This window comes from Pipistrellus kuhlii, unplaced genomic scaffold, assembly GCF_014108245.1.
Source record: "Pipistrellus kuhlii isolate mPipKuh1 unplaced genomic scaffold, mPipKuh1.p scaffold_m20_p_2, whole genome shotgun sequence".
Taxonomy (NCBI): Eukaryota; Metazoa; Chordata; class Mammalia; order Chiroptera; family Vespertilionidae; genus Pipistrellus; species Pipistrellus kuhlii.
This window is the reverse complement of record NW_023425515.1, coordinates 176,277,433-176,293,204: the sequence shown is the minus strand read 5'-3', so window position 1 is coordinate 176,293,204 and position 15,772 is coordinate 176,277,433. Positions and strand designations below refer to the sequence as shown.

The 15,772-nt window shown below is 42.5% G+C and overlaps 1 protein-coding gene across 1 annotated transcript in view; it reads left to right on the top strand.

Moving 5' to 3' along the window:
* The first annotated feature begins 35 nt into the window (after positions 1 to 35).
* LOC118723761 (S100P binding protein) overlaps positions 36 to 15,772 on the top strand; it is a 31,496-nt gene continuing 15,759 nt past the window's right edge. Inside the window, exons 1-5 of the mRNA XM_045584903.1 lie at positions 36 to 190; positions 7,900 to 8,013; positions 9,622 to 10,328; positions 11,831 to 11,913; positions 13,855 to 13,958. Coding sequence (XP_045440859.1) covers positions 9,624 to 10,328; positions 11,831 to 11,913; positions 13,855 to 13,958 — 892 coding nt within the window. The 5' untranslated portion in view covers positions 36 to 190; positions 7,900 to 8,013; positions 9,622 to 9,623. The remainder of the gene's footprint in view (positions 191 to 7,899; positions 8,014 to 9,621; positions 10,329 to 11,830; positions 11,914 to 13,854; positions 13,959 to 15,772) is intronic.

The window sequence follows — 15,772 nt, the reverse complement described above, 5'->3', positions numbered from 1 at the left end:
GGCTTCGGCCCCAATTCCGGAGGTGAAGTGCGGGAGGGGCGAGGGGCGAGGGGGTCGGCACTCCCCGGCCGGGAGGAGGATGGGGGCGCCTGTTGCTTCTTCAGGGGACCACGTCCGCCGCCGTCCGCCCCGTTGAGGGGTTGGGAGGCCCTCGCCCTGCTGGGAGGGCGGCTCGTTTTTCGTCCCTGAGGTGATGGCGGCGGGAGGGGGGAGTGTCCCTGCCCCCACCTCCACGTCGGCGGGCTCTGGGCGCCCCTCACCCTGCGGAGGAGAAGGGAGGCTGTTGGCGGCCTGAGGCGGGAGCGGCGTCGGTTCTCCCAGCCTGAGGGCGGCGGGAGGGAGGGGGACGGGGGCGGGTGGGCGCGGGCGCTGCCGCTCCGGCTCCACGGCGGGAGGGGAGGCCGGGAGGGGAGGCCGGGAGGGGCCGCGGTCCTCTCGCCGCCGGGCTGTGGGGGAGGAGAGGATGGCCGCCCCTCGGGGCGCGGGGCCGGGTCCCGCCGCGGGGCGAGGGGTGGGGGGTCGCCGTCCTCGGGGAGAGGCTGCAGCCGCGCCGCGGGCAGGTCCCGCTCCGGGGGGAGGGGTGGGCGCCGAGCCGCGCTGCTCCCGCCCTCCGCGGGCGGCGGGAATTCTCCGTCTCTGGGAGGAAGGAGGAGGGAGTGCGGAGGCCTGGCCCTGGGCGATGCTGTGCCGGAGGCTGAGGCTGACTACGGGAGGGAGGGCAGGGAGGGGTCCGGGGGCCGCCTCCGAAGGGTGGGTTTGGCTCCCGAGACCCGGGGGCGCCCCACCCATTTCTCCCCGAGCCCGGAGGGGAGGCCTGGGCCCGCTGGGTGGGCCCACCTGCCGTCCTCACCTGGTTAGGGGGGCTGGGAGGTCTTGCTCCCTCCAAGCCCGGGCTGTGAAAGGATTCACAGAGGAGAGGGACCGAGTCCAGAGCTTGAAAGGGGCCAAGCGCTATGGAGGGCTCAGGGCCTGTCGTCGTGAGGGACTGAGGTTTCTTCCTAAGGGCTGTTGGAAGGTTCAGGTGGGGGCTCGGGGGCGGAGCTGGCTCAGTTCCTCGGGCAGGATGCAGCCATATTTACTGGTTAGATTAGATTCTGAGATAGGTGGAGCGAGTGGTGGAAACTTACTGAAGGCCTAGTAGAAGGTGTGTGGTCTTAGGTGGGTCATGGGTCACACCTGACCTCCAGTGTCTTGTGACTATGATAGAGGCTCCAGCCTTTAGCAAACCTGCCTACATTTTTTGTTGTTGTTTTTTAAGAAACCTGTTGCTGCAGGCATGGACATTTGGTCTCCCTTGCCTCTATGGGAGGAGAATCCGGGGGCTCTTATCTAGTGAAATGTTACTTGCGGCAGAGATTTCCAGCTCTGGGCTGTTTTTCTGTCCTACAGCTTTTTCAGTTACCTCAAAGGGAGTTGCACAAACCCCACAGATAATGTTAGGCTACTTTGATTTTGTTTGAATGCTATGTCCCTTTGATGGAGTGGTAAAACCTACCGAGTAGTGTCTTTCATGTAGTGTGCCTCACGGATTTCGGATGGGGAAAGTTGGAAATCCAAGTTGAGTGGGGCAATCCTGTCCCTTGAAAATAATCCTTCCCCTTGGCCATACCTTGTCAAATTCAGCTTGGTAATGATTTAGTTTTGGAGCCTTTAGAAAGAGGGATGTGGGATGGTATCTGGTGTTGCAGTTTTAGTGGCCTGAATCAAAAGATAAAAGCTCTGTGCTCTAAGGCAGTAGGTTTTTTAGGTATGATAAAAATAGAAAGGGAGCCAGTTTCTGAGGTTGCAACCAGGAGGTTAGAGAACAGCGAGGGCGGACGTGGTAAACTGAAGTGTGAAGGAGGGGGTGGACAGGTGAGAGACATAGAAGGACAGAATAGGGTCACAGGAGGGATGGGGAGCAGAGGAATTAAGAGAGAGACTTGAGAGATGGGAAAAATAGTCTTGCTTTAAAAATAAAGAGATCCGAATATTTTTGGTGGGGGTTACAAAGTAAGTGCCAAGAAAGGCAGGTGATGGTAGAATGGCAGACAAGTACTAAGGCTTTCTGTGGAACTTCCCTTTAGAGATCTGAGGTCCCCCCTCCATCACAAATTCATTAAAATCAACTTTCATTAGTATAGGGCCCTAGTCTGCAAACTGCGGCTCCCGAGCCACATGCACTCTTTGGCCCCTTGTGTGTGGCTCTTCCACAAAATACCACGGCCTGGGCGAGTCTATTTTGAAGAAGTGGCGCTAGAAGTTTAAGTTTAAAAAATTTGGCTCTCAAAAGAAATTTTATTTTATTTTTTAAAATCTATTTTATTGATTTTTTTACAGAGAGGAAGGGAGAGAGATAGCTAGAAACGTCGATGAGAGAGAAACATCGACCAGCTGCCTCCTGCACACCCCTTACTGGGGATGTGCCTGCAACCAATGTACATGCCCTTGACCAGAATCAAACCTGGGACCCCTCAGTCCACAGACTGATGGCTCTACCACTGAGCCAAACCGGTTTCGGTTCTCAAAAGAAATTTTAATCGTCGTACTGTTGATACTTGGCTCTTAACTAATGAGTTTGCCGACCACTGGTATAGGGTTTTATGTTGAGTGCTCTCCTAAACTTGCCTTCATTTATCTTCATGATAATCTATGTTCGAAGTTAACAGTGAACAATTTACATTTTTCAGATGAGTGTTCTCATCTGTTTTGAGGTTCAAACTTGAAGTGAATTGCTGAAGTTTCTGAATTTTAGTTCCCCTGTACAAGGTACTTCATTATTAATTTACAGAATTTGCCTGTAGTTCAGATGTCTGTACAGCCTAGTCTTTAATTTAGTGGCAAATGGTTGAATTCTGGGTTAATGTAGAAGAGATTAGAGCTACTGGATTAATTCCCTAACATGTGAGGGCTAGGAGAAGTTTTTACCAGTTTAGCACTCTTTTTTCCTACTATTCCTATGTTTCTCTTAAGATTTTGAAGGGTTCAGGGAGGTGATGAGGATAGAGTGAAATAATGTCTGTAAACTATTTAGCTTTTATACTGTAGTATATACTAAGTGCTTTATATTCATGATCTTATTTAATTCTTCCAGCAACCCCATGAAGTAGTAGTATGTGGTCCTTTTACAGGAGAGGACATTTGAAACTTCAGAATGTAATCATTGTATCCCCACTGATTTCTAACTTTAAAATGTTTTTATTATTAAATATTTTAAGCATATAAAAAGTATAGTAATGAATACCATTATACCCACCATCCAGCTTTATCTTTTTTTAATAATTTTTAAAAATATATATTTTTATTGATTTCAGAAAGGAATGGAAGAGAGCTAGAAACATCAATGATGAGAGAGAATCATTGATTGACTGCCTCCTGCATGTCCCCTACTGAGAATTGAGTCCATAAACTGGGCATGTGACTTTGACCAGAATCGAACCCAGGATCCTTCACTATAAAGGCTGACGCTCTATCCACTGAGCCAAACCAGCCAGGGCCAGCTTTATATTGTGTTGCCATGTTTGTTTTAGGCTTTTTTTTTTTTTTTTTTTTTAATAGAATTAAAGCTCTTATGCTCCCTTGCCCATTCCTCTTCCCGTCCCACAAACAGAGATAGTAACCACTATCCTGAATTTGGTATTGTTTTTTTTTTGTTTGTTTGTTTTTTAATACATTTTATTGCTTTTTTACAGAGAGGAAAGGTGAGAGGTAGAGAGTTAGAAACATTGATGAGAGAGAAACATTGATCAGCTGCCTCCTGCACACACACACACACACACACACACACACACACACCACTGGTTATGTGCCTGCAACCAAGGTACATGCCCTTGACCAGAATTGAACCTGGGACCCTTCAGCCTGCAGGCCAATGCTCTATCCACTGAGCCAAACGAGCCAGGGCTGAATTTGGTGTGTTTTTGTTTGTTTGTTTGTTTTTTAAACTCAACAGAATACATTTTATTTTATTTTATTTTATTTTTAAAATATGTTTTATTGATGTTTTACAGAGAGGAGGAGAGAGGGATAGAGAGCTAGTCAACGAGAGAGAAACATCGAATAGCTGCCTCTTGCACACCCCCTACTGGGGATGTGCCCGCAACCAATGTACATGCCCTTGACCGGAATTGAACCTGGGACCTTTCAGTCCGCAGACCGACGGACGCTCTACCACTGAGCCAAACAGGTTTTGGCATGAATTTGGTGTTTCTTATTCCTATGCATGTTTTTATAATTTAATGATATATGTATCTATGGTATTGTTTCTTTAACAAGTTGCAAGAAAAAAATGGGGATGCTATAGATTGAAACATAAGATGTATCAGTCAATTACAATGTAAGGACCTTAGTTGGATAATTATTTTTAAAAAATATTTTAAAAATATATGACATTTATAAAATAATTGGAAAACTGAACCAGATATTTTATGATGATGAATTCTTGTTATTTACAGATGAAATGATTAATGCCTGGGATTTGCTTCAAAATAATCTGGTAGATGGGTGGGGTTAGATTAGCGATGATTTGGTTGATGGTAGTTGTTGGGTCTGAGTGATGGTATGTAGGATTCATTATACTATTATGTTCTTGTATGTGTGTTAAAATGAGGAACTAAAATTATGAAGAGAATAATTTGTGCAGGTTAAACATTATATGTATACTAGAGGCCTGATGCATGAAATTTGTGCATGGGTAGGGTCCTTAGGCCTGGCCAGTGATCAGGGCCCAGTGGTGGGGCGATTGGGGAAGGGGGGAAGCTCCCACTGGCACCCACCTTGGCAGTCTGCTCACTGGCCTGCCCCGTTGCTGCCAGTAGCCTCCCTCTGCAGGGCGATGGTCGGGATGATTGTGGGGTCCCTGCTGGCACCCACCTTGGCTGGCCTGGGGCCTTCTGGCTGGGGGCAGCTCCTGCATTGAGCGACTGTCCTCTGGTGGTTAGTGCAAGTCATAGTGACCAGTCATTCTGTCATTGCATTTGGTCGATTTGCTTATCAGGCTTCTATTACATAGGATTACTACCGTTATATAGGATGGTATTGTTTTGCTCCTAGCCCTTTTGGAACATTATATGAGAGAAGCTCAGAAGAGCCAGCTCCGTGGCTCTGGATGTCGTATGGCACAGGGGTCCTCAAACTTTTTAAAGTGGGGGCCAGATCACGGTCCCTCAGAGAGCTGGAGGGCCGGACTATATGAACTACTAATTCCTACTGTAACACCTCGGCTGCGCTCACTGCCCAAAAAACCTGGCGGGCCGGATCAGACTCCTCTGCGGGCCGCAGTTTGAAGACGCCTGTGACGTATGGCATAGAAATTGATGTTTTCAGTGGTTGTGAAGGATTTTGGTCCTTTTTGTGTGCAGTAATGATGTGTGTGTGTTTTTTCTTGTGAGGTTTGGCCACATTCAGGGATATTTCTGATGTTCTTCCATTCAGCTGGGAAATCAAGGAAGTCTGTGATAATAAGGTGGCTTAAATTATTTTTGCCAAGGCACCAAAATCCTCATTAGTGTCCATATCTTTCATGTCTATTAAAAGGTGTAGTGAATTTAGAGGGCTCTGCCATTTGCTGACCAACCTTGGGCAAGTCTTATTACAAAGATGGTAGAAAAACATACACAAGGAAAAATCATTGCCTTTGGAAATATACCTTAGTTTGGATCCTTGTTCTAGCATTCTTAGTTCTCTGTACTTGGTTGAGTTACTTTATGACTTTGAACTTTTGTCTTCCAAGAGTGAAAATATATTGAACTCATTTGGTCAAGCAGATGCTGGAGTGAGAATGGGGATAGGGGCTCAGAAAGGGATTCTCAGAAATGTAGCTGCTTAACCATACTGTCTGTGATACTTGTACTTGACAACCACAAATTTTATGTAAAGAAATTTCCAAAAGCCAACTTTCTTACTTCTGCCTAAAGAAATAATGTTATAAAAACTCAGTCACTGGGCAGGGAGATTACTTTTCTCTTCAATGAGGAATCTGCTCCAGTGCCTGGAACTTTCACAACAATTGTTGGTAAATCAGAGAAAAAGTCTTAGCAGCACTACGTTTAAATACAACAGAAACCTTAGTTTCTTGGATAAGATCTGTGTTATAGAATTAAGTTAAATTAGAGCTGTAAATATCTCTCAGGGCCTGATTTATAATAGGTACTTAATATTTCTTTCCTTCCTGTCCCACCTCATTTCTAAGATAAAGTTTAATTATAATAGTTCTCTCTTTTATTTATTATCCCCCCCTAGTTTTATTATCTTAAGATGTTCAACATAATGATTTGATATATGTACATATTGCCATATGATTTATATATTTAAAAGCCTAAATGACTGAATGACCAGTCACTATGATGTGCACTGACCACCAGGGGGCAGCTCCTGCATTGAGCATCTGCCCCCTGGTGGTCAGTGCACATCATAGTGACCACCAGGGGGCAGATGCTCAATGCAGGAGCTGCCTCCTGGTGGTCAGTGCTCTCCCACGGCAGGAGCACTGCTCAGCTGATCCCAGGGCACCAGATGCAAGACTCTCCTGATTGGGACTGACTGGGCGCACGCCTGCGGCAGGTGCAGTGGGCCCGAGATAAGTGGGAGTGGCAGCAGGAGGCCTTGGATTGCCGGAGTTTTACCCGATTACCTTAGGCCACGCTGAGGGACCCCACCCGTGTACGAATCCATGCACTGGGCCTTTAGTTATAAAATAAGTTTAGTTAACATCACCACCTCACATAAAGTTTTTTTTCCTGTGATGAGAACTTTTAGGATATATTCTCTTAGCAATTTTCAAGTATAAAATCAGTGTTGTTAATTATAATCACCATGCTGTGCATTACGTAGGTCCCTTTTAATTTTCAAATTCTGAAATTACTTCCCTTCTAACTCTTTCTTTGGTACTTTATTGTCCATCCCATTTTACATTTTTTCATAGTAGTGTGTATGTTAAATCTTGTCTCCTGGCAAGGTTATACATCCCTTGAGTGTAGAAATCATATCTTTATTTCTTAGAAATTTTATAGAGATGTATTATCTAGCTCAATGCTGTGTGATGATAGTAACTCAGAAACTATGTTTTCTGTAAGAAGGTATGAACTAAAGTTAAAATTCCAGGTGTGGTTTAGAAGGAAGTGGGGTAGGCAAAATTCACAGAAAAAAGGCTATCATGAATTTCCCAGATTATTGAGTTTAGTGTTTAATTATTTTTTATAGCTTTTCATTTGTTTATATGAAATATGTAAAATATTAGCTTTCCTTCATTTTCTTCATTAGAAAATAATTATAGGTCAAATTTATCATTAGCTGTTTGAAAACTAGGTTTTAGTTAAACTAGTAATATATAAATATTCAATTGGAAAAGTAAAATGATACCAAAATCTCCCTTTGACCTCTCTCAATCTTCCACATGTTATAGCAGTCATCAAATTTGGGTTTGCATTTTTTTCTATTTTTGCATCTATGTATCTATTGAAATGAGACTTTTGTATATGTGGACATGAGTAACTTTTACATCTTGGTGGAATCTTAGACATTGCCTGGTCCCCTTTTCCATCCGTTCCCCAGTTTATAAATGAGAAAATAAGTACAAATGGTTAAGTGGCTTGCCTAAATTATTATAACTAGTTAGTGACAGAACCACAACTATAACCCAGGTTTTTGGATTCCTAATCCAGGATTCATCCTACTAGAGCAAATAAATGATAACCTTAAGAAAGTACAAATTGTTGGAATAAAATTAGTCCTTTAGTTGCATAATTTTTTCTCTAAAGGTTTTTCTTTTATGTTTTGACTTAAAATTTAACTTTCTGGTATTAAAAAAAATCAAGATGAAAATTAATAGATGGAGCACCTTAAAAGCATAATACAGTTGACTTTGTAATTAGCAGAGTTGAAAGTGATGAGAAGATCCTCTAATTTTCTTTGTACCTTCAGGAAGGTGGGAGTCAATCACTTTGACAAGTCTGCTGAAAGGAACAGAGCAGGAGCTGAAACCTTTTCCGTTTGGTCTCGTGGCAGAGGCAGAGGTCACGCCAGCAGCTCCACACAGTATGGAAGACAATTCTAATATTCTTAATTATAAAATGTTTTCTAAAAAGTGTAAACTATGAAAATTCAAACATTTTACATATTTGTATTGTTTGTATGTTGTGGATATTATTCAATTATAGTATGTACAGATCACATTGTCCTTTTTTTTTTTTTTTTTTTTTACAGAGAGGAAGGGAGAGGGATAGAGAGCCAGAAACATGGATGAGAGAGAAACATTGACCAGCTGCTTCCTGCACACCCCCTATTGGGGATGTGCCCGCAACCAATATACATGCCCTTGACCGGGATCGAACCTGGGACCTTTCAGTCTGCAGACCAACGCTCTATCCACTGAGCCAAACTGGTTTCGGCTCACATTGTCTTTTAAAATACAGTAGTCCCCACTTGTCCACAGGGGATATGTTCCAAAACTCCCAGTGGATGCCTGAAACCGCAAATAGTACTGAATCTTATATATACTGTTTTTTCCCTTTTTATGCATACGTTGTCACTTCATGGGAAGTACTTTACAGCTTCTCTTTGGCATATATGAATTGCCAGCAATTCTACTCTTGCTCTTTGGGGCCATTATTAAATAAAATAAGGTTTATTTGAACATAAGCACTGAAATATCATGGCAGTCCTTCCAATAACCTACTAAGTGACTAATGAACAGAGGCATAAAGATTGTGGATATGCTGGACAAAGGTATAATTCATGTTCTGGACAAGTCAGAGTGGGAAGGCACGAGATTTCATCAGACTACTCAAAACTTAAGAATTTTTCAGGCCCTAACTGGTTTGGTGCAGTGGATAGAGCATCGGCCTGTGGACTAAAGGGTCCCAGGTTTGATTCCCATCAAGGGCACATGCCAAGGTTGTGGGCTCAACCCCGGGTAGGAAGCAGCCAATCAATGGTTCTCCCTTACTGAAGTTTCTATCTCTCTGCTTCTCCTTTCCTCTCTGAAATCAGTAAAAATATACTTTAACAAAAGAAGAATTATTTCGGGAGTTTCCATTTAATAATTTAGAACCTCGCTTGACCTCGTGTCTGAAACTGTGGTAACTGCAACTGTGGAAAGCAAAACTGCAGATACGGGGAGACGACTGTAGTTTAAAATATACACAGCATGAATATGCCATAATTTTACTTAACTGACCTCCTCGTGATGGATATGTAGATTGTTCACTATTTAGGTATTTTGAGTAATGATGCTTTGGATATCTTTGTAAATGTATCCATGTGCATTTGTATAGGTATTTCTGTAGAATAAACTTCCAGAAGTGAAATATCTGGGTAAATTGGTATTGCCAAGATACTATCCACAAAATATTGTGCTGACTTACACTCTCACTGACAGAGTATGAGAGTGCTTTTCCGCACACCACACTAACCTGGATTATTATGTCTTAATTTTTACCATATTTATAGGGAAAAAGGTATCATCGTTCTAATATGTATTTCCATGATTCTGATAAAGTTAGATATCTTAAAATTGTTTTCCACATTACAAGTCACAGTGTTAAAAATTTGAAATGTGAGGACACTATTACTCTAGAGAGCAGATTGGAACTGGTATAAAGAGTATTTCCTGTTCCTCAGTGAATCTGCCTCTTATTTCTTCAGATATGATGTGCCCACTAGTACCCTCTAGGGGTCCCTTGGATGAGGATATATTGGATGACTCCTTGCTGGACCTGAGTGAAGGAGAAGAAGATGATGGCCATTTCAGCTTCACAGAGGAAGAGATAGAGAAGTACTTGCGGGATGATGATCTATCAGATGAGGATGAGGAACATTCATTGGACAGCCGTGTACCAGTAGCTGAGACTCCTGGCCTCTTCAAATCACCTCAAAGTACATCAGTTGGCCAGGGACCAACTCCTACGAAACCATTAAACAGACCCTTTGCACCAGAAAAGAATCTTGTAAAATTAACAGTTGTTGCACCATTTAATCCAACAACTTGTGATATTATGCTTAATAAGGACAAGACTGATACATCCAAAGATATTGAAAAACGCTCCTCCCTTGGGGAAGGGATGAGAGAAGATGGTCTTAGCCCAAAAAAGATCAGACTTTGCACTAATTCTGAGGGGATCATCCCCAATAACTCTTCCTGGGATGGGCCCTTGCTCCCTTCTCCTTCAAGTAATAACTTTCAACAAACTGTCCCTGGAAAAAGTATGCCTGATAGTAAGAAACCTACATCTGTAATCACTCAGATCTTAGACCATTCAGAGACTCCTCATTTAGGGTCATCCTGGAGAAATGGATCACATAAATCAAGTTGTGAAATGAAGTTTCCAGTTGTTTCCAATTCATCAAACAAAGTAAGTATATTTGTTCAAGATGAAGAGAAAATTAAAATTATTTTCATTAGAAGCTGTATAGCAACAGAACTTCGTATTCAGACAAATTGTGTGTGTTTTTTTGTTTTGTTTTTTTTTACAGAGAGGGATAGAGAGTTAGAAACATCGATGAGAGAGAATCGTCGATCAGCTACCTCCTGCACACCCCCTCCTGGGGATGTGCCTGCAACCAAGGTACATGCCCTTGACTGGAATCAAACCGGGGACCTTTCAGTCCGCAGGCTTATGCTCTTATCCATTGAGCCAAACCGGCTTTGGCCAAATTGCGGTTTGAATCCTAATATCATGACCTTGGACAGATTATGTAGCCTCTCTGTTCCCTCACATTTCTTTTTATTTTTATATTTTTATTGATTTCAGAAAGGAAGGGAGAGAGATAGAAACATCAATGATGAGAGAGACTCATTGATTGGCTGCCTCCTTCCTGCACACCCAACACTGGGGATTGAGCCTGCAACCTGGGCATGTGCCCTTAACAGGAATTGAACCGTGACTTCCTGGTTCATAGGTCAATGCTCAACCACTGAGCCACAATGGGTGAGCCCTCATATTTCTTATTTAAAAATAGGAGTGAATAATATTTCATGATAGCCGAAACCGGTTTGGCTCAGTGGATAGAGTGTCAGCCTGCGGACTGAAGGGTCCTGGGTTCGATTCCAGTGAAGGGCATGTACCTTGGTTGCGGGCACATCCCCGGTAGGGGGCATGCAGGAGGTGGCTGATCGATGACTCTCGTCGATGTTTCTGACTCTCTATTTCTCTCCCTTCCTCTCTGTAAAAAAAATCAATAAAATATATTTAAAAAAATATTTCATGATAAAGGGTAATTGTGTATTTGCATTAACATTCATGATATTAAATTACCATTTATTAGATAATTATTAAGTTGATGATTATGTTAGTATTATTTTTCCTCTCTTTGGGCTTCAGCCCAAGCTTTGGTTATCTATAATAATAAAAGCATAATATACTAATTAGACTGGACATTCTTCTAGACGAAGCCAGGGCTGCAAGGGAAGCCCAGGTCCCGGGTGCCTACCAGCAGCTGGAGGGAAGCCCGGGTGCCAGAGGGAAGCCGGTGCTGGCAGCCGGGGAAGGAAGGCCTACTCTTGCATGAATTTTGTGCCTCGGGCCTCTAATATTGCTATATTAAATGTAGTACCAGCTCTAAGTCAGCCTCAGAAGAATTGAAAAATCTTGGGCAATTTCCTTAACCTCTTTGAGCCTGATTCCTTTTCCTCCAAATGGGTTTAATAATCCCTGCTGCTTAGGGTTCTAAGCCCCCTTTCCCCCACTTAAGATTGCAGTCGCTATCTCATTTAAAGCAGCTATCATAGTGCCTGGTGCACAGTGGGATAAGGATATGCCTTAGTTTAAGGGCATTTGCATAAATGGTATCCTCAGTTATTTCTTATTACTAAGAACCATCTTTCCTTCTGCATTTCTTTTGCTCTGAAAAAAAGGATGTTCTTGACAAGGATTCTGGGAAGCTGAAAGTTCCTGAGAGAATAGGCAAAGTCATTCCTGTTCTGCAAACCAAAGCAAGGTAATAGTGTAATGAAATATGCTGATTTCCTCCTCAGTTTCCCTGTAGTGTGGAGAAAAAAACCTGAGTGAGCATACTTGAAGTTCTAGCACCACCTATTAGTGTGATCTTGGGCAAGTCAAATGATCTCTGACTCATCTATACTAATAAAAGGGTAATATGCAAATTGATTGGGATGCCCTCACAGTAACGACTGAACATCAGGCTGTGTGGGGCGACAAGGCCATCATGGGGGGAAGTTGGAGGCAACCAGGTTGGTAGAGGGGGCAGTGAGGGGTAACCAGGCCGGCAAGGGAGTTAGTGAGGGGTAGGGGGGACAGTGAAAGGCAACCAGGCCCGCAGAGGAGGGCAGTTGGGGGCAATCAGGCTCTCAGGGGGGCCCGTGAGGGGCAACCAGGCTGGCAGGGGGTCAGTGAGGGGTGACCAGGCCAGCAGGCAGAAGTGGTTAGGGGATATCAGGCTGGCAGGTAGGTGAGCAGTTAGGAGCCAATGGTCCTGGATTGTGAGAGGGAATATCTCACTGCCAGTTTAGGCCCGATCCCGGGGATCAGGCCTAAACTGGCAGTCGTACATCCCCCGAAAGGTCCCGGATTGGAGAGGGTGCAGGCTAGGCTGAGGGGAACTCTGTGTGTGTGTGTGTGTCAACAAATTTATTGGACTGGGCCTCTAGTTATGTCATTAAAGTGAGGCCAATGATGCCTTTTCCACTACCTTACAAGATAATTTTGAAGACTAGAAAAAGACATATTAGTGAAAGCACTGTATAAATGTAAGATTCCTTTTCCTGTGTATGGACAAGCCTGGTCACAGATATGTTAGGAGGTTAGAATAATTTTTAACAAGAATGTTAAAATATAACTGTAGAAAATCATTTACAACTGTCTTGGGGAAAAATTCTTATAGAGACTGCAGATTTGGGCCAACCTTTTCAATCTTTGCTCTTATTGCCAGGAGATGGCAGTGTCTCCACATGGGCCTTTTTAATTAGCAAAGCTGTTTTTTAGATTGGGTCACATTGACTTCCTTACAATGATATTTGAAAAATTGTAAATGTATCCATGTGCATTTGTATAGGTATTCTGCTTTTGAAATTTTAAAGTATTAAAAATAAGGCTAAAGTCCCTTTTCTGTTTTTCTTTTTCTTTTGTTTGCATAATTTGAGGGAAACATACTGAATTGCTCACATTGGAAATTATACCAGAGAATATAAGTCAGGCTTCTTGGAACCGTAATAACTTGACTATCACAATATTCTCATCCACAGACTCCTCAATATAGTGCAGAGTCAGTATGAGTAAGGACCAGATGTCATCAATTTTTTAATTGCCAGATCCAGCTGGTTTTTTGTTTTTTTTAAAATATATATATATATATATTTTTTTTAATATTTTTTATTGAGTTTTTACAGAGAGGAAGGGAGAGAGATAGAGAGTTAGAAACATCGATGAGAGAGAGTCATCGATCAGCTGCCTCTTGCACACCCCCCACTGGGGATATGCCCGCAACCAAGGTACATGCCCTTGACCGGAATCGAACCCGGGACCCTTCAGTCCCCAAGCCGATGCTCTATCCATTGAGCCAAACCGGTCTCGGCCAGCTCATTCTTTTCTGTTTATCACATTCAGGTTTCTGTAGCTCTATGAAGTTAGCTATTTCCTGACCTTGAATTACTCAAATGCTTTTTTTCCTAGGAACCAAGTTGTCATCACTTTCCTGTGCGTTGTTAGCAGGAGACTGTTGATCTCTTCTTTTCTCTCTCAACTCCATACTTGATTTCAGCTTCATGTGCCTAAAACTATCTTATGTCCCTGAATCTTAGAGAGTATTTTGCTTATGAAATTTAGTTGTTCTGATTGATCAGCAATATATATCTCCTGTCAATAAAACACTATACTCATAATTCTAATGGACTGTTTTTCCTTCTGGTTTGCTTTGTTCCAGGACTAATGTTTCACCGTTTTCACAATCAGATCTAGAACGGAAGAAGCAAACTTATGTCAGGAGTGTTTTTGCTCATATAAAAGACTCAGTGGATTCTAACCAAGGTAACATGGTACAGATGTGATGGTACTGTTTTTCCAGTATAATATCACTTAATTTTCTCAAATTGGTGAGAAAGATAACTTGCAGACCCCAAAATTTTCACTTCAAAGGATTGCCTAACCATATTATCTAGAAAGTGGCTGAGCTAACCTTAACGAGGGGTCCAAAGAGACTCATATCAGTACATGAAAAGTACGTTCCCCATGGTTGAAGGGTGTAACCAGACCTATACTTTTTTGCCAGAGGTTTGTTTTTTGTCTGAAAAACAGTAGAGTGGATGAGCAGGTACTGCTTAGTAATCATTGATTTTTATTTGGAATTATTTCCCTCTTGTCTTTAGCATTTAAATGTAAAAAACGCAGGCATTTCAAATTACATCCTGCATCTTTGCCATCTGAATAAAAACTCTTGAAAGGCTCTGACTACCTTCCTGATCCTTTAAGTTGAGTCATCCCTTGTTCATGGAAACCTATTGCAAACCAAAATGGCTAGCTAGACTTTTTCTCTAGTTCCCATTCATCCTGAACTATTGGCTGATGGGGGGGAGGGAGGGGAAAACTCCTAAAGGGAAACTGGTCTTCACTGAAGATGCAGAAGTTAGAAATCTTACAAAATAATTTCTTCTCATAAAAGATCACTCTATATTTTGTCATCTTTGTGTCTTTCCCTATATAGCAAACCTATCTCGAGAACTCTCACTGGTGCTAATTTTGAAGATTAGGAATAGTAAACTTAAAGAGAAGTGAGGTAGAGACTTGGCCCTCTTGGAATTAATAGCCTAGATAAGAAAAAGATAATTATACTGCAATGTTGATTAGTGCTCTAATATAATTATGTATAAAGTGCAGTAGGAGCAAGGAAAGAGCCCTTCTGTTTGTGTTTGGGGAGAGTTGGAAGATGGGAGGAGGAGGATGCTCTAGGTAGGCTAGTTCAGTTACTCTAAGGTTACTATAGAGGGTTTTAGAAGAATTTTTGGCCAAAGATCAGAGGGAGACTCCCCTTTCTTTGACAGATCTTGAATGATTAGTGAGTTTTTCTTTTTTTGTTTTATAAGGCTATGAATGAAAGGTTTAGAACTGTTGAGACATCAGTCAAAAGAATTTTTTTATTCCAGGTCATTTTAATTAATTAGTTTGTTCATTTATGTTAATACTCACTAGAGGATATTTTTTCCATTGACTTTTAGAGAAAACGGAAGGGAGGAAGGGGGAAGGTGAAGAGAGAGAAACATCCATGTGAGAAAGAGACATTGATTGGTTGCCTTCTGCATGTGTCCCAACCAAGGCTGGGGATCAAACCTGCAACCCAGGTACCTACCCTTGACCAGTAATCGAACCCATGACCCTAAGATGCATGGGCTAATGCTCTAACCATTTAGAAACACCAGCCAGGGCCAGGTCCTTTTATTTTTTTTCTCAAAGATTTTATTAAACAATCAAATACTACTCATACTGATTGCTCAGCCCTTTGGTTTGTGAGATCCCTTTAGTTGAACTGATGGAACTAGGGACAATCCCCTCACCCTCCCACCCCCACCCCCCCCCCACACACACCTAGTCACTGGAGGGGCAGATTTAAAAAAAAAAATTTTGTTTATATTCAGCCTCTGTGGAAGAGGCTTGATAATTTTTTTAAAAATATTTTTTATTGCCAAAACCGGTTTGGCTCAGTGGATAGAGTGTCAGCCTGCGGACTGAAAGGTCCCAGGTTTGATTTCTGTCAAGGGCATGTACCTTGGTTGCGGGCACATCCCTGGTAGAGTTTGTGCAGGAGGCAACTGATCGATGTTTCTCTCTCATCGATGTTTCTAGCTTTT